This window comes from Pleurodeles waltl, chromosome 1_2, assembly GCF_031143425.1.
Source record: "Pleurodeles waltl isolate 20211129_DDA chromosome 1_2, aPleWal1.hap1.20221129, whole genome shotgun sequence".
NCBI classification, from domain to species: Eukaryota; Metazoa; Chordata; class Amphibia; order Caudata; family Salamandridae; genus Pleurodeles; species Pleurodeles waltl.
Genome location: NC_090437.1, coordinates 1,220,173,892 through 1,220,196,485, shown reverse-complemented (window position 1 = coordinate 1,220,196,485; position 22,594 = coordinate 1,220,173,892). Strand labels below are relative to the sequence as shown.

At 43.3% G+C, this 22,594-nt stretch overlaps 1 protein-coding gene across 2 annotated transcripts in view; it reads left to right on the top strand.

Annotated features, from left to right (window-relative positions):
• Positions 1-22,594, top strand: part of UVSSA (UV stimulated scaffold protein A) — a 268,598-nt gene that overhangs the window by 21,866 nt on the left and 224,138 nt on the right. For both annotated transcript variants that reach the window (XM_069204021.1, XM_069204029.1), the window contains exon 3: positions 3,871-4,201. In XM_069204021.1, the coding sequence (XP_069060122.1) occupies positions 3,871-4,201 (331 nt within the window). The remainder of the gene's footprint in view (positions 1-3,870; positions 4,202-22,594) is intronic.

The following is a 22,594-nucleotide window of genomic DNA, read 5'->3' as shown; positions in this document are numbered from 1 at the left end:
TTGGTGGTGTGCCCAGAGGAAATTTACCAAAGGTTGGGGCAACCCATGACCTTCCAGGATTGACCATAGCTTTGACCGAACAACCCTATTAAAGGCACAGCTCAGGTCCATAAAGGCCAGATATACAGCGCCCTTCTTGGCCACCACATATTTACCCACCAATAAAATAAGATTAGGGCACTGTTCCATTGTCTCCATGCCCTCTCTAAAACTATATTGGGCCGAGCAGATAATATTATTTGCTTGGATCCATTCTTCAATACGAAGAAGGACAATACTTCCCACTATCTTAACCATGGAGTCCAGCAAGGAAATGTGGCGGTAACACGCTGGGTCCTGCCTACACCCTTTTTAAAAAACCAGCACTATTACTGCTGACTTACATGAGCTAGAGATACCGTTTTGTGATGCAGCGTTAAGTACATTTGTCAGTAGCAGAGCCCACAGGGTAGCGTTTTCCTTTTTTAAGTCCTTAGGGAATACCATCTGGGCTGGGAGCTTTGTTAGAGGGGCTTCCCATGATGGCAACCTGAACTTCCTCCAATTTAAAGTTTAAGCACAACGGCAAGGGAACAGCCATGTACACCTCCACCGAATGTTCTACACTATCCAGTGAGTAGACCCTCTCGAAATGGGCAACCCATTTTTGGGCAGGTATGGTGGTCCCTACAGTGTCAGAGGATGCTTGATAAGCGATATACTCCAGAAGGACCTCACATCCCCGAGCTTGCAAACACCCGCTAACTGCTCCCACCTCTCTTCTTTGAGGCATTGCTTCCTAGGTTTTATTACCTCCTTGTAAGCAGCCCTAACTTCACTGATGGAGTGGTCGTTCCTTGGGTGGTCCTTGAGGACTTTGTGGAGGCTCTTACTGGCAATATGGCAATTCTTATCAAACCACCCCTTTTTATGGTCTTTTAACGGTCCTTGAAGATCCACCATAATGGATCTGAGGCTGCTATTCAGAGACTGAAAATCAGCCGGACTAGCCACTGGTGGGGCCTCAAATAGTAAGAGGGAGCTAGAAAACACGTTCCTGGATCTCTTAACAGCCTCTACCAATAGGATAGGGATCGAAACTTTCTGTCAACTGAGCCTCCTACCCTGGCCTTTTGGAATCAGCCAAACACGCCTGGAGTCCAGTTCACACTCCCTGAAGTGGGAGTAACCATTCTAGCTTCAATAGCATTATGGTCACTAAACAATTGGTCACAAATCAGCCCCTTGGTAAAACACTCCGCAAAACTATTAGAAATAAAATTATAATCAATTATAGTCCCTTTTCCCCATCCAACAAATGTGGGTTTGAGTAAGTCACAGCTTGCCACTCTCTCCAGCATATTGCAGAGACCGGCATGTCTCACTTCAGTCACCAGCAGCTTGCCACTAGGGTTCGGGGACTCTGCGGACGATACCCATTCGTCCATAAGGAGGGGGATCTACGCCCAGAGGGGCCGTTACTATCTTGGCAGTAAAGTCTCCCGCTAAGAGGACATTAAAACAACCAAGCTTAGTGGCCACCCTCTCTTCGAAGATCAAAAGTGCTTGGAATAGAGTCCTGATCTGACACCCTGAGTAACAAACGGAGTTATAAAAATTTACAACAAAGAAATGAAACTTTTCAGAAACCACAGCCCAGGATATCTGTATACCACTGTGCCTAAACGGGATTGGAACACCTCGCAGCTGTGCAGTTACTTGGAATAATAAAGCCAAACCACCACTAGCTCTTGACCCTTGTGAAGGAGTTGCTAACACAACATGGGTCTCAAAACCCTCCACAGAAAACAGCTCCAGTGCACATGTTTCTTGAAGTAATATGATGTCATACTGGGAGATGAACGTAATCCACTGAGGGTCAGAGATTTTATTCCGCAGACCCACATAATTCCATGAAAGGAAGCTTAGTTCTCTGGATGCGCATGTGGGAATACCCTCCGGAGGGTCGCAATTATCTGGCTTAACCCCAGCCGGAACGCCGATGGGCACGGTGATTTGAGGGGGTTAAGTAGTTCTAACACACAAGATGATATTAAGAAAAAAAACAATATGTTTCAGTTTGGAACTCTGAAGTTTCAGCATTTCATTGCTATTATATCTGCTGTAAGAGATTCATCTGAGGTCTTGGTTTGTAAGTTGATCAGCTTTAGAACATTGGAATGTTGGGAGCTCCATTGGAGACAATGGAGTGCTCTGGGCTTCTAATGGCTATTAAAAGCCTTGGAGCCTCAACATTCCAATGCTCTTTGTTAACAGCAACAGCTGTAAACAAAGGCCTTCTGGCTCCTTGAGGCCTTTGTTTAATTTATTAGACCATTCTGCCCTGTAGTGGTGGAATGTTCTAATAGCCTTATACCCCTTCTTAAGTGTGGTGAATCCATTTTAGTTCTCTGCTGGGCACAGGAGACCGCTTAGCCACTGGCTTGCAGACCTCTTGGCCTTTTTTCATAGTAACCCTTTCCCCGTTAGTATGCTCTGTTTTATTCCATTTATTTTATTATTTCTTTAAGTTTTTACCACTACATATGTTTTATAGGAAATGTTTTGATTTTCATTATCAGTGCCATTCTGAGAAGGCGTCCTTATCAGTGATGTACATAGGTAGTTTCATCATGTCCCTTTCTCACTTGTGTGTGACAGGAACGTAATGCACACTTGTAAGGGATTGTTTATGCAATTGCTGACACAAGTCTGCCACGTTATCAGTTGTTTATGTCCATACCTGCATCAGGGATCCTACATGATCAGTATAAATACACAAGGTCATTAGAGGGGTTGTGCCTTCCAGATGCCATCTGCGCTGCACGTCACCTTGCTGCAGAACTTGGCCTTTGTGTTACCTTGGAGTAAGACCTAAAGACCTCATTCCCTTGTTAAAGGCCCTCGCCTTCCGCTCAGGCCTTTAATCCTGGAGCAGACCTTTAATGGCCGGTGTAGCCTGCTACGGCGGGCCATAAGGCTAGATTGTAGTCTTTGGTCACCACACAAATGTCATTGCATCATTAATCAAATGTTGTATATCAATAAGGAACGTCTTCTCATGCTACAGGTTCTATCACCAGACCAAAGGTAAATGTGTATTGCTAATCAGTAGGACATTAGTAAAATGGTCATCTGTCCTCCAACACTGACTTGTCCCTGATTCAACAAGCATTGGCAAATTCAGTATGTTCACAAACCTTCTATACCCCTCGGCTCGTCTGAACTCCTACATGCACAAATCCCACACAAATGTAAAACCAGATCCAGCAGTCTAGCCTTCTTCTACATCGCTCCTAAATCATGGGACGTCCTGTGGGCACACATAAGAGCCTCCTCCTCACTTCTTGAATTCCACAAGAAGCTGAAGACCTGGCTTTTCGAGTAGTCCTACTAGGCCTTAGATTTGGCTAGACTCACGCATGCTGAGCGCCACAGATATCCTCCCAGGTGCGCTCTACAAATCAGTATAACATACCATAACTCTGCTGCTTTATCAAGTCTTTCTTATAGTAATTTTTGAAATATGAATGGAGGTAAATCACTGTTTTATTTCCTCTCTTAGTTGTATTATTGTTGAATGGATGATGATATACAGGATAAAAAGATTATTATTAAAATGCATACATTCTTGTAGTTCTTATGGAGATTTCTTTCTGGCTGGTCCTATGCATTTGAACTTCATTAGCTGGCTTGGAAACCTTCTTATGTACAGAAATGCTTAGTTTGGGTTCTCAGCATCTGGTATAAATTGTTTTTCTTGTTGTTGTAAAGGGAGCCTCACTACCTAGACTGAACCATACAGTAGAGTTTTTCTACATAAAAATTGTAATGTATGTTTTAATATTCCTAAGTGCTTAATTAATGTTGCACTTTTTCTCATTCTTAAAGGTCATCTGATGAATATATCAGTCATGTTTATCATCTTCTCATTACCCAGTTGAACGAGGAGCATGCAGAAATCCGCTTCTCTGCTTTTCAGATTGTGGATGAATTGTTCAGTCGGTCACACCAGTTTCGGACGTTGGTAATTTCTAACTTTCAAGAATTTTTAGAGCTCACTGTTGAAACAGACTATGACCAGCCACTTCCACCACCAAGGGAAGTGGCTCAAAAGTTGAAGAAAATGGCGATTAAGTCAGTTCAAGAATGGCATGAAAAATATGGAGAGGCCTACAAGAAACTATCATTGGGCTACCACTTCTTAAAGCAGAACAAAAAGGTAATGTGTTTAATGGCTAACATTTTTCTTTGGATCTTCGGAATGCATCCCATCACCAAGGGACTTTATATCAATCACTTTCAACCATTGGCTTTCGTAGTTGTTTTTATGTTTTGCCATTACTTGGATGGGTGGTCCTTTAAAGCTATGGTATTTCGTGAATGGTTACCCCTCTTATTTGTGTTCCTGTTAGTTTAGGTGATGGGTTCAAATAGTTCTTTTGTCAGACTGCAGATATGGATCTTGTAAGCCTGTGCATATTATTTGATATTTTTACTTGTTGATTTTTATTTTTATTTTTTTTCTTCAGGAAATTAGCTCTGGTTGTCTTTACAGCAGGCTAAAACTATTCACTAATCACCTTTTGTATATTCATTTGTTTTACTTTACTGCCATGTTACATGATGGACTTAAGGCTTGTTTTGCTCACAAAATAAAGACACGCTCCCACTTATGCTTTCTTACAAATACACTGGAAATACCGGCTGTTAGTCAATTGTATATACTTCGCAGTGTTTTTCTGTTCATGTCATATAAGTTCACCACTTAAAGCACAAACGTCAGGTTCAGACTCTTTTTCATAAAGCGCTTGTTGGACAATACAGCTTTATTCTGCTAATGCAATCTAATCAATAAAAGATGCCCAGGGGCATGGAATTTTATGAAATATCCTTGTGTCCATAAAATCTTGTCGTAATCTGGTTAAATCCACTTGTTCCATTTGGTACCATATAGTGAGGGAACAAAGTATGGTAGCATGCTAATATATCTAATAATAATAGCTTTTATAAATATGTCATGGTTTGGATTCAATCAAGGCTGTGATTTTGCCTTTGCTCTGATCCTACCAGTGTCTGAAAATGCCAGAGTTCAATCTGCAGTAAATCTCTCAGTATTCACAGGGTTTACATATGCAGTGGCGCTGTTTATAAATGAAACCTGTTTAGGCTGATCTCAGTAAGGCTCTGAGTATGGAAGTACTTTTTGTTACACCAGAATTATGATTATAGCAGAGCTCAGGGTATACTTCTCTTACTTTAGTTTCTGAGGAAGTGTCTTGTGAACTGCTCAGACAAATTTGCTTGATTTCTGGAAATGTTACTGTAAACCCACCTTAAACATGTGGTCCACTGCCTAGGTTATCAACTGAATATCAACGAGAACATTCACATTCTGACCTTCCTAACTTATTTACATTGTGTAATTACTTTGCAAATAACTTCATCTCACTGTGTTCCAGTTCACTTGTTTGCCACACTTGTGAACATATACCAATCATTACGGATATTTAAATTGTGCAAGTAGGTAAACTCTACAAAGCCTTTCCAGACTCCTAATGTCATGAGCCTGTATCTTAATCATATTTATCGTATAAAAAAGTTGGTTTTGTACTAATAAAAGGATTTACTTGAATGAAGATTTTTGTGCGCTAAAATCTGATGACAGTGGCTGAAAGCAGGTTGGAAGTTGTAGCTTCAGGGTTGGAATACCTGTAAGTTTGTACATAACCACAAACTGCAATGTTTAAGGGTATTCACAAACTCCTCTCCAACCCTTTCTTACCATGGAAAAGATCAAACCTTTACTCCTGACAAAAGCAGAAGTAAAATATTTTCGATGTGAGAAGGCTTCTATCCTGTAAAATGGTGAGGATATAGGGAAATGCGTTTCTCTGGGGGAAGATGTTTTCCCCCTTGAAGAGGTAAAGCATTTTTAACAAGTGAATTTGCACTTGCTTAGCAGATTTCCACTTGAGTAAATATATTTTTTATATATTTGCTCATGCAAAAATGGAACTCACAAATATTTGCTAGGAGTATGAGCAAACTGCAATAAGCAGGTATGTTTATGGAGGTTTATTGGAGCACGGTTTGGTTGCATGCTTATAGGAGAGAGACCGCACTCCAATAGTCTTCTATGGAATCCTCCCCATAGGTTGAACCTTTTCAAGAATGTGAAATCTCAGAATTCTACTAATAGAAAGTTACCAGGTCTAAGCAATACAATTTAACACATCTTCCTCTGATAAACAAATCACATATGTATTAGAAAAATATCATTACAAACAACACTTCAAAACACATATATAAATTAGCAAATCTTTCAAGCTTCTGAGACTCAGGAACAGAAAGAGTCTTACAGCAAAATGATCTATGCCCAGGACTATTTCACATTGTCTTGCATCCACTAGGCTTCCTAACTACCCTTTTCTTCAGCAGATGTACAAGGACCATGAATAGGAGTGGCATTGGCGTGTTTAATATCGTCCAACTTCTGCTCCACCACAGAGTTAGGCAGAAGTGCCACCACACAATATCATCACTCAATTCTACTACAAACCTACCAACTCTTCTTACAACTAGTATGTTTGAAAATCTTGACAATCCTTTTCTCACAAGTTTCCTATCCTTACTTTCACCATGTCAACAGCCTGAACTGTCTGCGACCAGTGCCAGCATGTTTTCAAGCCTCAGTTTTGGGTCTCTTAATAGAGCATTTCCCCGACAAACTTTTGGATGCTCCTACATTAGATACTGCAACTGCTCTTCCCAGTATCCACGATTGTCTCAATGGACTGCATCCTAACTTTAATTTTCTTGAATGGACACCTAGTCTGCAACTCCCTGCCTCCAGTCCTTTCCGATATCTATTGCAGGTAGTATACCTTCATTTAGCACTCAACTCCAACGTTCTACTTTGCCGTTACATTAATCTATGGAATGTAGACAGAGGTACTTATGTGGATTGTACCAAGTTTTTTTATTTTTATTTTAAATGACTTCATATTCTGAGACACATGCTGTTCCCTATGACCTGTGGCTAGTTCCTTTTGCAAACCTTCAGTGGAAATACATGACCTCACCTAGGTACTTCTTTATAATTTCACTTGTGGCTTGAGTAACACATTTTACACCAGACTACTATGAAAATGATTACCAAAAATATTCTATATGTGGGACTGAGGCTATTTATTCACAGTGGACCAGTGACTTCAGCGTGATTCTCTCCAAATCACTTGTGGGCCTTGTTATCTGTTGATTGGTACTCATGGTTGTTCTTTGTGATTTATCACTGGAAGGACGTGCCAGACATGTAAACCTTTATGTTCTACACAATTGTCCATATTTGGCAATGCCAAAAGAAATCAGTCTTTTATATGCGCATAGTTCCACTCATCCCTTGCGCCTAACCGCTCATCCTTATAGACAATCCACCACCACATTCTTACACACCGGCATGTTCTGTAAATCAAAACTGTAATCCTAGAAAACACCTTACTTAGCATCTCGGTATGTTCTCTCTCATTTGTTCCGTAAGTCAGGATATTGTTCTGAAATGCGTGACATTAGATACCCTCTTGAATACTTGTTTTAGTCCAAAACTTTTAGTAAATTCTTTTTCACGTCCCTCATGTGTACCACCAAAGATCCTTCTCTAACTTTGCTCCTGAGCTTAACACACCCGGCTAACATCACACTGCTTTCCTCTGCAATGTCTCTGCAAAATTGACTTAAAGCAGGACAGTCTTTACAGTGGCTAGATGATCAGTCAACTCACACTTGTAAGATGTGTATTCTGTATTTCTACTTGTCTCTTTGTATTTAGTGTTTCTATCATTTTTGTTATTTTGCTTGTCCAAGTACAGTTCTTTCTTCGTTGACTAATCTTGTTCGCACTTCTTGCTTCTGCCCTTCTGGTTAATTCTTTTAGTCCGTCTTTCATTTTTTCAAACTGCCTTGATATTCTTATTAGCCTTTCGGTTATTAATAACTTTTCTTGTAATTTTTTGATTATTTGCTTTATAAACAGTTTGGTGTCTTAGCATGCTATCCTGAAATGCCCCATAGTTACTTGTTACAGCCAGAACAAGTAGACCTGATACAAATTATCAAATGATTCCCTCCCATGGCCGTTTCCCTGTCCTACAAATGTATGTCTGGCCACCACCCTATTAATATTTCCACAGATTACAGGCAATTTTTTCATTTCATTTCCAAATTCATCTAGTTCATCTTCTCTTTCTTTTTCTGTTGTCAGTGGTGGTAAGTTCTTGAATTTTCGATATACACTTCAAATCCCTCTCTGCACTGATCCAGTCAGCTCAGTATCTGCAGGTGAAAGCAGAAATGCTGCGGGTGCAGATATGCCTTCCATGATTGACGGGGATCTTCGCACAATAATACAGATAAACTCAGAAAGGATGACCTGTTTATTTGACAAATATGTAAATAGCTTTTGGTAATGACTTTTTCTGAAGTTATTTGTTAAATCAGTAGTAATTTAAAAAGCAGGTGGTTCATACTGCCATATTTCCTGTTCCTCCATGTTTTAATTATTATTTTCTTAATAGTCAATCTGGCGAAGAAGGTGGAACTTCAGCTACAGTACACCATTGATGTGATGTGTTTCCTCATCTACCATGGCGCAATAAAGATCTTGGTGATGTCACACGTGACACTTCAAGTACAGGGCTTATGAAACTTTGGTTAGCGACCAAGTGCTCGGAGCCATTTAGTAATACCGCCGCAGAGCTCAGGAGGTACATCTTTAAATAGTGGCACACTGTCACTGGTCGCCCAAAAATGGCAGGCATTCGCATTTTCCTAACGGCAGATTCTTGCCGCGTCAATCAAGAGTCAGAGCATACAGTTTAAATACAGTATATACATAATTTAATATTTGACTCCATAATAGTTACAAAATATAGACATACCTAAAAAGACAAAAACACTCTGCATTACCGCTAAAACACTCTAGGTAATAAGCTGCCATGAAAGTGAAGGTGTACAGCCATCACCTAGCTCTAAAGTGCTAATGCATTGCTTACAGTTAGCCAGAATGACCTCTAACTAAATAGCTACAGTAATAATTTACAAATGTAGTCACTAATAAATACTGCTAAAACACTCTAGATAATAAGCTGCCAGTATAGTGCAGGTACATAGGCATCGTCCGGCTTTGAAAGAAAAAAAAAAAAGTAATTGTCTGCAGTCGCCAGAATGACATCTGAATAAACGACTGCAGTAGTAATTTAAACATTTAAGACAAATCTAGACACTTATAAAGTGCATCTCAATATGTCCCTGCAATTCGCCGTATACAGGTGCTGACAAATATAATACAATAGATAATAATAAAAAAATAGTCAGTTAAAAACTACGTTCCGAGACCTTTGATGATCTAGTTACACATAAACAAAGCCATAGCGTCATTACCATTTCTTATCATAGGAGCATTAAAAAATGGACGGAGGTAACCTCATCTAGCTTTCTGTGTAAACATACAGAACAACGTAAAGTGCAATACAGATTCTAACACCCTAAACCACCCCCGCCCCCAAAGCTCACTCTCACATATGAGTTACCAACTTCCGCATACTCTTTTACCTGCAGGGTCTAATTAATGTACAGGAATCTTTTAAGGGGTGGGTAGAGCATATCCAAGTATGGTGCAAAAATAGGTATGGGCTTTTATCTTCGTCCCTGACTAATTGGTGGAAAAGTATTGGCAAAACCTTTCCTTTATAACCTTTCTGGTGTCCAGAGTCATCCTTTCTGGTTCGAACCAAAAGTCTGCCCACCCTATAGTGTGCTAAGTCATGGCTATATGATTAAACCAAGCTAGTTTTACTCACATAGCATGCAGCCAGACCTCTTGTATAATGTCCAGGTAAAATCTTCACTCCGGTTTTGTCCATGTTCTTTCCAGTATACCATTGGACGTAGTGCTGCATACTGCTCGCTGGTTTTAACATACAGATCCAGCCTCAGTGCATTTATTGGAGTCCCTGGGCCCAGGAGGAGTAGATGGTGTAACTGCTCCATAGAGGCCTGCAGCAAGGGTTTGTGCTCTGTAAGCCTCAAGTGCAGGACCAATCAATCTGCTCGCCTGGCTCTTAGCAAAACTAAGAACACCCCTGGAATATTGATTGAGTGTCTCTTCTAATTTTAGTAATTGTGCTGACGAAGTCAACTTGGAGTCCTACCTTAATCCTAGTTAGTCCTAGTGTTCAATACGATCCCTGGGGGATTTCGTATATTTTGAAGTAGCTTCTTAATTTGCAACTGCATTTTAGGAGCATCTATTTTGTTTTTGTAATGTTGATTTGTATTCAAATCTACAATACAAATTTATTTTTATTGCAGTAGCTTTCAAATGTCTTCCGCAGTTTATGTATGGCTAATTCTGTGCACTCCAGGAGCACTGCAACACCAGCGAATAGCAGAATTGCCATTTTTTGCCCCTCGCAGATTGGCACACTGAGATTTAAGGCATTCAAATGGCTAACATCTTCATTAATAAAGGTATTAAACAAGGCTGGGATCAGAACGCAGCCCTGTCTGACCCCAATGTTAATGTTAAAACTTTCAGTAAATTTTCCTCTAGAGCCATATGTAACGACAGACCTGTTACTGCTATATAGAAGCTTAATTGCTGAAATTAGTTTTACTGGACATCCCTAGGATAATAATGTTTGCCACAAGAGCTCTCGGTTTACAGTGTCAAAGGCCATTTTTAGACTTATAAATGTCAAATATAATTGGCGGGATCATCCTGAGAACCTTTCTTATGAAGTGGTACGATTATGGCAGCTTTCCATGATGTTGGTACCATCCTCTTGTTCTGTACTGCATTGTAATCTAAGGTTAGATTTGGTACCCAAGTAGCAAGGTCTGATCTGAATGTATCAGCTGGAATCCGATCAGGGCCTGGTCTTATTTTGTTTCTGGCTGAAGATCGCTAAATATATTTCACTTTCGGATAATTCATTCCTCAATTACTTCCTGGAGTGTTGGGTGGTATGACACTTTGAATCCACACCATAATGCATTCCTTGTCTGCTAATCTTCCATTCCGAATCATACATAGCTCAGTAATTGAGTTACTGTAGCTAGGGGAACTGTATAGGAAAGAAAAGTAGTTGAACCAGGAAGCAGGCCTGATACTCTCCAGATTTCTTGATGTACCTTGGGATCCCCATTATGCTAGTACCCAAGATGTACCTTGGGATCCCCATTATGCTAGCACCCAGAAGTGCCTGGTGTTATTTCTGAGAGCCACCACGAGTGCCTGTCAGACTTTTATTTGTACTTGACATTTTTTTTTTTTTTTTTTTTTAACAAGACATTTGTACTTCTGCCTTAAAGCTTTTAGATGATTTTCCCCATCGAGAGTGGAGTGCCTCATTTTCAGTGCTAGTGAGAGTGCACATTTTAACTTGCTACATCATTCCTGATCAAACTATGTGTACGGGGTTACAGTTAGCGACGCGGCTGCCTCTAGCCTACTGTTGCTAACAACTATGTTGTTGAGACATATTAAATACACTTTAGAGTCTTGAATTTATCTCTGGGTTATTACAGTATTTTATTTCCTGGAATTCTCTGAGCATATTTTATTGGAAGTTTGAAGCTCGCTTGAGGCAGATTTTTGGCCTATTATGCTGATGTCAATTAATGGACTTCCTATTTGTTGTTGTTTATAGTGCACATTTTCCCAGCTCATGCATGAAAATAATATTCAGGTAAGACCTTGATGGCTTCATTAGAGTTGCTTTCAGCCGGGCATTATCGCTCTACATTCTTTGTTCAGTTAGAAGATCATCAACCAGCTGACATGAATCCAGGTTAATGAAGATGTAATTTATCAAACTGACTCGCCCCCTGATCTAAAGGTGAAATGTGCAAGTGATTCGGACGGCATGGATCCACTTATGGGGTGCAAATCATTTTTGAGTGTAAAGGATGTTAGGGAGGCACCGCTCCTCGATTTTACGGATTGACAGAGTTGGAGGATTAGTTGGCCTGCGGATAACCTTGTTGCAAAGAACATTTAGATTAACCAATGTGTCATCAAGTTTTGTGTTAAAATCCCCACAGACAAAAAATATATAATGTCTTGTTTGGGTGGGGTTTAAGGATGACCTAAAATGTTGTCAGGTAATTCCAGTTTGCTTCAGTTGCACATATTCTGATTGTAATCCCGGAAGAAAATAAACATTTAATATGGTTAGTTCCCAGAAGTCACTGGAAATCACTAGCAATTGGACGTTCTATTAATTTCAGATAATTGTTTTCCAGTTATAACCAAATGGGTAGATATCCAGGTGGTTAATCCACCTCTCGGTCTCCCTTTTGTTTCCTTTGTGGGTTTTGTTTTGTGAGGAGTAAAACCTTCCATAGTGATCTAACAAATTTTGCCCAGTCGTTATCTTCTAATTTTGATTTCAGGTCCGCAGTATTCCAGCTGAGCATTTTTATCTGGGTCGTATGGTCATGGCCAATATCTGACTCCTATGGATGGTGAAGTCTATATGCATGCAGTCTTGAAATGATTGTAACTGTAGGCCCTGGCCAACCACTTTGTTTAAACTCCGGTAGTATGTGAATCATACTGGCTTAGCTTTGAGTGTTTTTTGGGCTCTGTGAAATCCAGGTAACCATAGACAACTGAAGTTTGATCTTCAAGCTTCGTGCTGGAGCTTTAACGCCGTAGTTGGAAGGGCCTACAGCTGAAACCAAAAAAGAGGGCTTATGACATTCTACATGCTGGTGATGTATTGATTCTGGTTTTTCTAATACCGTTGGATAGGGTTCAGGTGGATGTTCTTGAACCAGTATGCCCCAGCTGGCCAGTATATTACTATTACCAAGAATCATCTCAGCTGTGTGCTTGTTTGCCCACCATATTACTGTAGATTTCTCCCCTTTTCTGTAGCATAAGCAGATGTAAATCCATCTCTCATTTCTTGTGAAGGCCATTTTTGAAGCCCTTGCCCGGAGTGCAGGACTCGCAGTTGGTGACATCTGTTGAGAAAATCATGATGTCCCTGAGACCGAGAAGTTGGTGTGAACAACAGGATTATGGGTTGCTTGCCTTACAGGATTTTGCACATCTCTCTATGCACCAAAACATTAGTTACGGATTCCACAGAGCTTTCTTGCCGTGGTCATGAATACAAGCTCCCAATATCCTGATTCTGCGATCTGCGACGCAGGCCACTTTTGTCTACTGTTTCCCCTAGTTGCTGTTTATAGGCTTGGCTGCTATTCACCGATCTTGCCTCAATTGCACATATATTATTTGCAGTATATGCGTCATTTCTCCATAGTATTGTTTTTTGGTAAACTAGAGCTGTCATAGCAGTGTCTTCGACTCTTGTACTGCAAGTAGGCTTGGATCCACTTAGGGGGCGCCAATCATTTTTGAGTGCAAAGAATGTTAAGGAGGCACCTCTCCTTGATTTCCGGATTGACAGAGTTGGAGGATAAGTAGGCCTGTGGATAACATTGTTGCACAGAACATCTAGATTAACCAATGTGTCATCAAGTTTCGTGTTGAAATCTCCACAGACCAAAATAATACGGTGCCTTGTTTGGAAGTGGGCGAGGTTTGAGGATGACATTTGTTTTGCCCTGGGGTTGCCTTCTAGATCAGTCTTAATTAGCTGCAGTAGCAGTGATCTGTTGGCGTAAGTCATTGTCATAATTGCTGGCCTTAGATCCTGCATATAGGAGTTTTCTCGTACAACATTCACATTACTTATACGAAGTTGGGCTTCGATTGAGGAAGGAAATTCAGGCTTCAGCGTATTTCCACTGACGGGACCTATTCCCTTACTGGACGGCTCGTTGTCTTGGGTGATAGCCATTAGTCCCTAACAAACCTTGGATTCTCCAGTTACATCATTTGGGAGAGATCATAGAGGCTTGATCGGTTGATTAAAAATGGCACTGTTTCTTGTTATTGGCGGACCTTTACTTCCAGATTCATGCATTGCGCTACTCATCACATTCAATTGCCAAGTATTGGTAAGCTGCCCATCATCTGCTATTTTAGGTGCCACCCTGGTGCCAGTAGGAAACCTTTGAACATGAGTGTACTTCCAGCAAGACACTTTACATTTTAGATTTTGTTCATCATGTAATATGCTTTCTATTTTTATGTTTTCCTTACTTGGGTTGCCTAACCGTCTCATTTTCCATTTGCAGACCTTGGACAAATTGTTCTACCAGTTTTGATGCTTTCTCTACCTGGCATGAATGTTCCTCTGCTCCTGGGGTTCTTAGGGCTAGCATGTTGGTCTTTTTTATGGGTTTTTCTTTGTGTTTTGTTTAAAAGATTTTATGCAGTTCTTGCCTACATGGTTGCCTCCTTTTCTGTAATTCTGTGGAATGGCCATCTCATGTTGAAGTGCTTGGTTTCGTGCAAAAAGTAGACCCCTTGACGGAGCTGTCTTCAGCTCCTGTAAGTGTTCTCTGGGCCTCATTCGAGCCTTCCCTTGGTCCTCTCAGTGTATAGTGGATCTGGAACTGTTAAAATTAGATTTCTTTGTAGTAGATGTTTCTCTGCTGCTTATGTTTTTGCAGCCGTCTAAGATTGATCTGATGACTTGCAGTACCTTTGTGAGCCTAGTTAACCATTCTTGATCAAGTTTTTATTGTTGGGCAATGCATTATTCTTGAGCGATTTCTTCACCGCACACTCCATTGTGTGTATGCAAGAGTGAATAGTTGCAATGCTAGATAACATATTAACAGATTTTTGTTTGATCGTCCAATTTGGTGTTATGTGCTGCTAGATTGTTCGTCATAAGATCCAGTGTTCTACACATAGGGCATCATTACGAGTTCGGCGGACAGTTTAGGCCAAGTGACCGCCAGACTCATAATGACCCCCCATAGTATGCATGATGGCCAGAATTGGTTGCTCAGGGTGTTGTTCCGGAGGTGGGTGACATGTGAAATTGTTATCCCTATACTACAGTGACTGATAGCCTTATGACGTGGATTACAAAGTACTATTTGAGCAGCCACTGTTGGACCCAAGTGCACCCTGATAAGTATCTCCAGGACTTCATCATCCAGCCCAAACGAAATATCAGACTCCCCGTTTGAGATGATAGTAACTATTTTAACTAATGAATAAAAGCGCTGGAAAAAACATATTCTCATTTATTCTGGTTTTTCAGGAGGACTGGTTAGTGTGCTGGGCATTGGCTCCTGGTTGTTAATGCTGCCTGCATTGTATTCTTTGTGAACTGCTGCCATAGTTATAATTTGGTGCTTGACCAGAGCGCAGTCAATCTCAGTTGTAGGGGAACCAGCCCTTACCTTCTAACCCTGTGTCAGAACACTTCTTAGGAGATGATTTTCTTGAGCAATTTCTGACCTCTTGGATGGGGTAAGTTGCACTCCTGCGCTCTCTTTGAGAATTTTTTGTTCTAAATTATTTGTGTTTGCTCTGTACAGTGGCTGTTCACTAACTATTACATTTGAAAAGTAGTAATTGTATTTTGTGGCGGCTGTACTGGCACAGTGGGCACTGGAGTTTGCGCCGACGTTCTTGATAAAACGCATATTTTGCCATTGGTTATGGCCTATCGGTGCTCCATTTTTTTGTATTTTTCTCCTCTTTCCCCTCTTTGTGCTAGTGCATTTGATAAGTCAATATTAGCTGGAGTGAGCGGAAGGGGAAACAACAGGGCCAGTGGTCGATGGAGCATACGCATGCCTGATGTGCTGATTGCTGCATACCAAGCAAGGTGTGCTCATTCCTGCAGTAATTTTCCAATATCAGAGACTGACAAGGATATTTTAGGTGCAAGGTCAGTTATGTCTTTTGTTACTAGTATAGAGTCATCTGCTAGAATTACTTCTGCAGCATCTATTCGAGGCCCGGGGGCAAAGACTTCTTCTAAACTTTTTACAGCCATTTTGTCCTTGAAGGCACCCTCAGGGGTGTCCCCGGTGCATTTAATTGTTTTTAATGATTTAGATGGATGCTGTCTTGGGTCTTGCATTTGCCTGTTCTGTCTCTTGCTCTTGGTGACTCTTGACATTTTCCAGGAGTTAGTAACTGTTTGGTATTAGATTTTTAATTTAGTCTCATTATAGGCTGCTGTGTCTAGGTTGGGCTACTTTGGGTTTAGGACTTAGGGACTTATTTGCTATGGTTGTTCTTGGGTCGCCTAACTGGAGTGTAACCCTTGAGGTTAACCCCTTAGGCCCTTTACTCCTATTTAGTCCCCCTTAATTTCTTGGGATCTGAAGAAAAACAAAAGAAGAACAAAGGAAGAATAAACAGCCGAGTTGGAAAGGTAATAGCCACTGAAATTCCTGCTAGCAGCTGGCGACTGATCGCTGTAGCATTTGATAACTCTGTTGCTTCCTTAGTGCTTTCTTGGTGCTTTGTGGTCTTCTCATGGTTGTTGATGCTTCTAAAATGCTTTTAGGTTACAAAATACCGGTATAATCGGGGATGTGGAATTCCTATGGCCCGATGCCCGGGACATATTGTTTGGGGGTAAGGGCTACAAGTTTTCATGTTTAATTTGTTTTTGGGACAAGTATACCCAACCACTGCAGCACAAACACTTTGGCTGCCAGTTTACAGAGAAGGGAACTGTCTGCAGTTGAGGTAATATGTGTGTCCATATGTTAATGCTGTTTGAACTTGAATTTATGATTCATTAATGAAAAGCCTTCATTATAAGGGTGAGCGCTGTAAATAAACGTTTTAAGGGCACACTGCACTTCTAACAGTGGTTCTAGTAAAAAAAAAAAAAAAAGTGTACACATTTGTTTGAAAAGTTTAACAATAGGAGGCTATGTATAATTGTCCCAGAATTATCTCTATTAGATGCAAATGTTTGCATAAGCTTGTAAGCAAGTGCAATGATTTTTTTGCTTTCAAAATAAAATGGATGCCCAACCAAAAAATGGTCATAACCTGTGTACATGGAGAGACCCGAACATACACCCTTGCCCAAGTAACCCTTGAATGGAGAGGCAACATAGAAACACTTCAGGTGGGAGGGATACCAGGCCCAATCCAGGACCTCATTATTGGAACAGATTATCCTGAGTTTATAGTACTGTTGGAGAAGGCTATCGCAGAAGAAAAGTCCTCCCAATGGTTTTTAGAGGGACCTTTCCATGAGGAGGATATAGAGCCAGGTAAGGAGAAGGGAAAACTAACCTGGACACAAAAGAAAAAGAATAAGAAACGCTATTATAAAGAAGTCTTTGCTCATAACGATTCCTTCTCCCCCACAGTATCCTCCATGAATAGCCATACAGGGAGCTTCTGTACCTGTCAGAGAGGACCCCACCCTTAAAAATGCTTGGGAACAGGTTGTTCCTGAAATACCCAACAAGGTAGGAATCTTCTTTTTTGTTAAGGGTTTACCTTTATAGGCTTGTAAAAACCCCGGATCAAGTGAGAACCCAATCGTTAGTACCTATCCCCTTTAGGTCTCAGGTATTACACTTGGCACATGGTCAATGTGGGGGAGGGCACTATGGTCGGGGAAAAAATAGAGGCCTATCTATTAACTCGTTTCTATTGGCCAGGGGTCTTCCCTGACATTAGAAAGTATTGTGCCACCTGAACCAAGTGTCAACTTACCAATCCCACACAACAGCCTAAAGCAGCACCATATCCCTTACCGATTATTGATGTTCCCTTTACCCGGGTGGGTATGGACTTAGTAGGACCTCTGGTACCATCCTCCAGGGGGTATCGATACATTTAGGTATTGGTATCCGGATGCCGTACCTCTAAGGAATATAACTACTAGAACCGTGGCCCAATCTATGATTACATTCTTTGCAAGGGTAGGGAGCCCAAAGAAATACTGACCGATCAAGGGACCCCCTTTATGTCAAAACTAATTAAACAGATATATAACTTATTAGTTATTGCAAAGTTGAGGACATCGGTTTGTCATTCTCAAACAGACGGTCTCCTAGAAAGATACAACCACACTATCAAGTCACTACTAAAGAAAACCTTCTCGGAAACTGGTAGAGATTGGGATAAGAAGCTTCCTCTGGTCCTCTATGCTATTCGGAGTCATGTGCAGTCCTCAACGGGGTGCTGCCCTTTCGCACTTTTCTTTAGTAGACTACCCCGGAGTCTATTAGACATGGCAGCGGAAAAGTGGGAGGAGGAAGAGGAAGAAGGGAGAGACTCTTAGAATATGCCCAAAACCTTAAAGACACTTTGCATACATTGTGGGCCACAGTACATGAACGGATGGAGAACACTCAACAAAAACAATATTATGGTTGTAATAAGTAGTAAATGAAGTGACCTACAGGTTGGAAGTAAAGTACAAATTTTACTCCCTTCCTCCGATAATAAGTTGTTAGCACAGTGGCAAGGACCCTTTAGGATCACTGATAAGGTGACCCTGGTCCTTTACAGAGTAGCACATGGAGAAAAAAAACGCAAACAGATATATCATATTAATATGTGTGTATAGGAGCAATACCACTGACCTGGCCAGTGAACTGCTCTGCCTCCCGTAGCTCCACCTGCTAAGTAGAGCCCACGTTCCTCTGAACTCCTGACCCCTGTCAGGAGTTCAAGGCCCTCCTCTACCTGCAGGCACCTGCCTGTGCCTCATCCCTGGTGTCTAGTGGGAGAGCTCTGCTTTCCTACTAGGCTGCCACTCTCCTCCTTCTCTCTGCGTGCTCTCTCTTCCGTGTCTGCCCCCCTGTGCCCTTTTTGGAGTTCGCTCTCTGTGCTCTTCTGACTCTTGCTTTACTTCTGCACTTTTCCCTCCACTCTCTCTCTCCCCCGCCGCTGCTGACCCTACGGCCACACCCCCCCTCTCTCATGCTGCACTCCAACCTCTGCTGCCCCCGTGGCCCGCCCCTTTTTTCGTGCCGTTTTTCGCTCCTGCCTCCCAGCTGTCTTCTCCCCCCCAACTTAATGGCGGCCGCACGCAGTGGGTACACCAAAGGCAAGCCCGTCCGTGCCTGGACCGTGCCCCGCACCGAAACCTCTGGCTTTCGCCATCCCACTGCTGCTACACCTGCCTTCGTTATGACGTCACCACCCTCCACGCCCTCAACACTGGCCGCTCACCCACCTGCCATCAAGCCACCCCGCAACTCACCCGCGGACCCTTCTCCTGCCGGAACTGCACCTTCACCAGCCTCCACAGGCAACGACCCACCCACTAAGACAGGACGCAACAATCTCAGATGTATCCCACTCAACAACCGCTCCGTCCACAAACACGCCGTCGAACTTTGGAATCTACTCGACTCAGCTTCCCCAGACTTCGCCTTCCTGACCGAGACCTGGATGAATCCCTCCTCAGCGCCAGACATTGCCTTAGCCATCCCGGACGGCTACAAGATCATCTGCAGGATCACGACCAGCACCGAAGACACCCTCAGCACCGCTGAACACCTGCACTTCCAAATCCACACTGACACAAACACCACCCTCAGAGGAACCCTCATTTACAGCCCCCCCCCCTGCCCCTGACAGCAATTCAGCAACTCCATCACCGACGTCATCAGCACGCATGCTCTCGCATCCACACCTTGGGGACTTGAACTTCCACCTCAAGAACACCAACGATAACAACTATACCACCCTGCTCGACAACCTCTACAACCTCGGCCTCAAACAGCTCGTCACGACACCCACCCACTCCGCAGGACATACACGTGACCCCATTTTCTTCACCAGCAAACACATCTCCTTCAGCCACACCACCGAATTACACTGGACAGACCACCGCTGCATCCACTTCTCCTTCGAGAAACCGACAACACACCATCACCCACAACGGATTCCCCACCGCAGATGGAACAAGGTCACGTAAGACCAACTGATCACTACCATCTCCCGGAACCCACCCATCGACACCACAGACACTGACCCAGCTGCCCGCACCCTCAGGCAATGGATCGGCGACTGTGCCAACACTCTCACCCCGATCAAAAATCCTTTCAACAGCCGCCCGACAGAAAGGCTTTCTGGTTCACCGCCAACATCCAAGATTCCAAGGAAGCATGCCGAAGACTCAAAAAAGTGGTGCCAAGATCAGACACTGGACAACCACACAGCCTTCAAATACGCCATCTGCAGACACCACCAACTCATCCGAACCGCCAAGAGAACAGCCTTCAAAGAACGCATTAACAGCAACGCACACAGCCACAAGAAGCTCTTCAACATTGTGAAGGAGCTCTCCAACCCCGGCTCCAACGTCAACAACATCTTGCCATCACAAGACCTCTGCGACTCCCAAGCCACCTTCTTCCACCGCAAGATCGCAGACATCCATGTCAGCTTCAGCACTCCGACCCCCCCCCCATCAACCACCACACTCACCAGCCTCCTGCTCTCCTGGACCCACGACAATTACACCATAGAAATCATGAACACCATCCACTCCGTCTCACCATCTGATCCCTGCCCCACCACATCTTCAACAAAGCAAGCTCTGTCATCGCACCCCAACTCTGGAAGATCATCAACAGTTCCTTCGAGTCCGCCACCTTCCCGGAGAGCTGGAAACACGCCGAGATCAACGCCCTCCTCAAGAAACCTAAGGCGGACCCAAAGGACCTCAAGCACTTCCGGCCCATCTCCCTGCTCCCCTTCCCGGCCAAAAGTCATAGAGAAAATTGTCAAAAAACAACTGACCCGTTTCCTCAAGGAGAACAGCACTCTAGATCCATCCCAATCCAGAGTCCGCAGCAACCACAGCTCCGAAACTGCCCTCATCGCCCCCACCGACGACATCAGAACCAGTCTGGGTAACGGCGAAACCGCTGCCTTCATCCTCTTGGACCTCTCAGCCGCGTTCGACACCGTCTGCCACCACACCCTACGCACACGCCTCAGCGATGCAGGAATCCGTGACAGAGCCCTGGACTTGATCACCTCCTTTCTCACCGGCAGAACTCAAAGTCCGCCTCCCTCCATTCCACTCTGAAGCCACCAAAATCATCTGCGCCGTACCCCAGGGTTCGGCCCTCAGCCCGACCCTGTTCCACATCTACATGGCTCCGCTCGCTAACCTTGCCCGATCCCACAACCTCAACATCATCTCATACGCCGATGACACCCAGCTGATCCTCTCCCTCTCAAAGGACACTGCCAGGACCAACCTCCACGAAGGAATGAAGGCCATCACCGAATGAATGAATGAGGAACAGCTGCCTTAAACTGAATACTGACAAGGCTGAGGTCCTCATCTTCGGCTCCACCCCCTCCGCATGGGACAGCTCGTGGTGGCCTGCACACTGGGAACTGCACCGACACCCACCAACCACGCACGCAACCTGGGATTCACCCTGGACTCTTCACTATGTATGACTCAGCAAGTCAACGCCATCTCCTCCTCCTGCTTCAACACCCTCGCATGCTTTGGAAAATATACAAATTGATCCCCACTGAAACCAGAAAAACAGTCACCAAAGCCTTCGTAAGCAGCAAACTGGACTCTACACAGGAACCACGGGCAAACTCCAGAAAAGACTGCAACGCATCCAGAATGCCTCCACCTGGACATCCCCGCTACTGCCACATAGCCCACCTGAGAGACCTGCATTGGCTCCCCGTCAACAAGAGAATCACCTTCAAACTCCTCACCCACGGTCACAAGGCACTGCAAAAACACCGGACCAGAATACCTCAACAGACGCCTCTCTCTCTACACCCCGACCCGACAGCTTTGCTCTGCCGACCTTGCCCTCGCCACTGTCCCACGCATCTGCAGAAGAACCACCGGTGGCAGATCATTCTCGCACCTCACTGCCAAGACGTGGAACACTCTTCCAACCCACCTGTGTCAGACCAAGGGCCTCCTTACCTTTAGGAGACGTCTCAAGACTTGGCTGTTCGAGCAGTAGCAGCCCCCCCTCAGCACCTTGAGAACCTCACGGGTGAGTAGTGCGCTTTACAAATTCCCTTATTGATATTTTGAAAGAATGGAAAGATCCAGAAACACCGACCCCGGTCTCCTTCATTACCACCTCACAAACATATAATTTCCGACCTTGGGTGGGGACAAAGAGGAATCCCTTCCTGTCCTCGATATAGGTCTTTCACAGATACAAAAGGAACAAGTACTATCCCTCGTCCATCAATATCAGGATGTATTTTCCCCCCAACCAGGAAAGAAAACACTAGCACAGTACCATATTCATACAGAACCTGGAAAATATGTCCGGCTAAAACCCTATTGTATTCCCGAAGCCCGGAGAAAAGCCATAGAGGAAGAAGTAAAAACAAATGCTAGAGCATGATATTATAGAACTTCTCCAAATCCTTGGTGTTCTCCTATTGACTTAGTACTGAAACCTGACAGTAGCCTCCGATTCTGTATAGATTTCCGCCAACTAAACGCTATTTCGACCTATGATGCTTACCCCATGCCTAGAGTGGATGAAATGATAGAACAACTAGGTGCCCCAAAATACATGTCCACCCTGGATCTCACCAAGGGTTATTGGCAAATACCTCTTGCTCAAGGAGACACATGCAAAACAGCCTTTTCAACGCCTTCGGGTCTATATAAATTCAAAGTAATGCCGTTTGGATTACACTGTGCTCTGGCCACATTCCAAAGGCTTATGG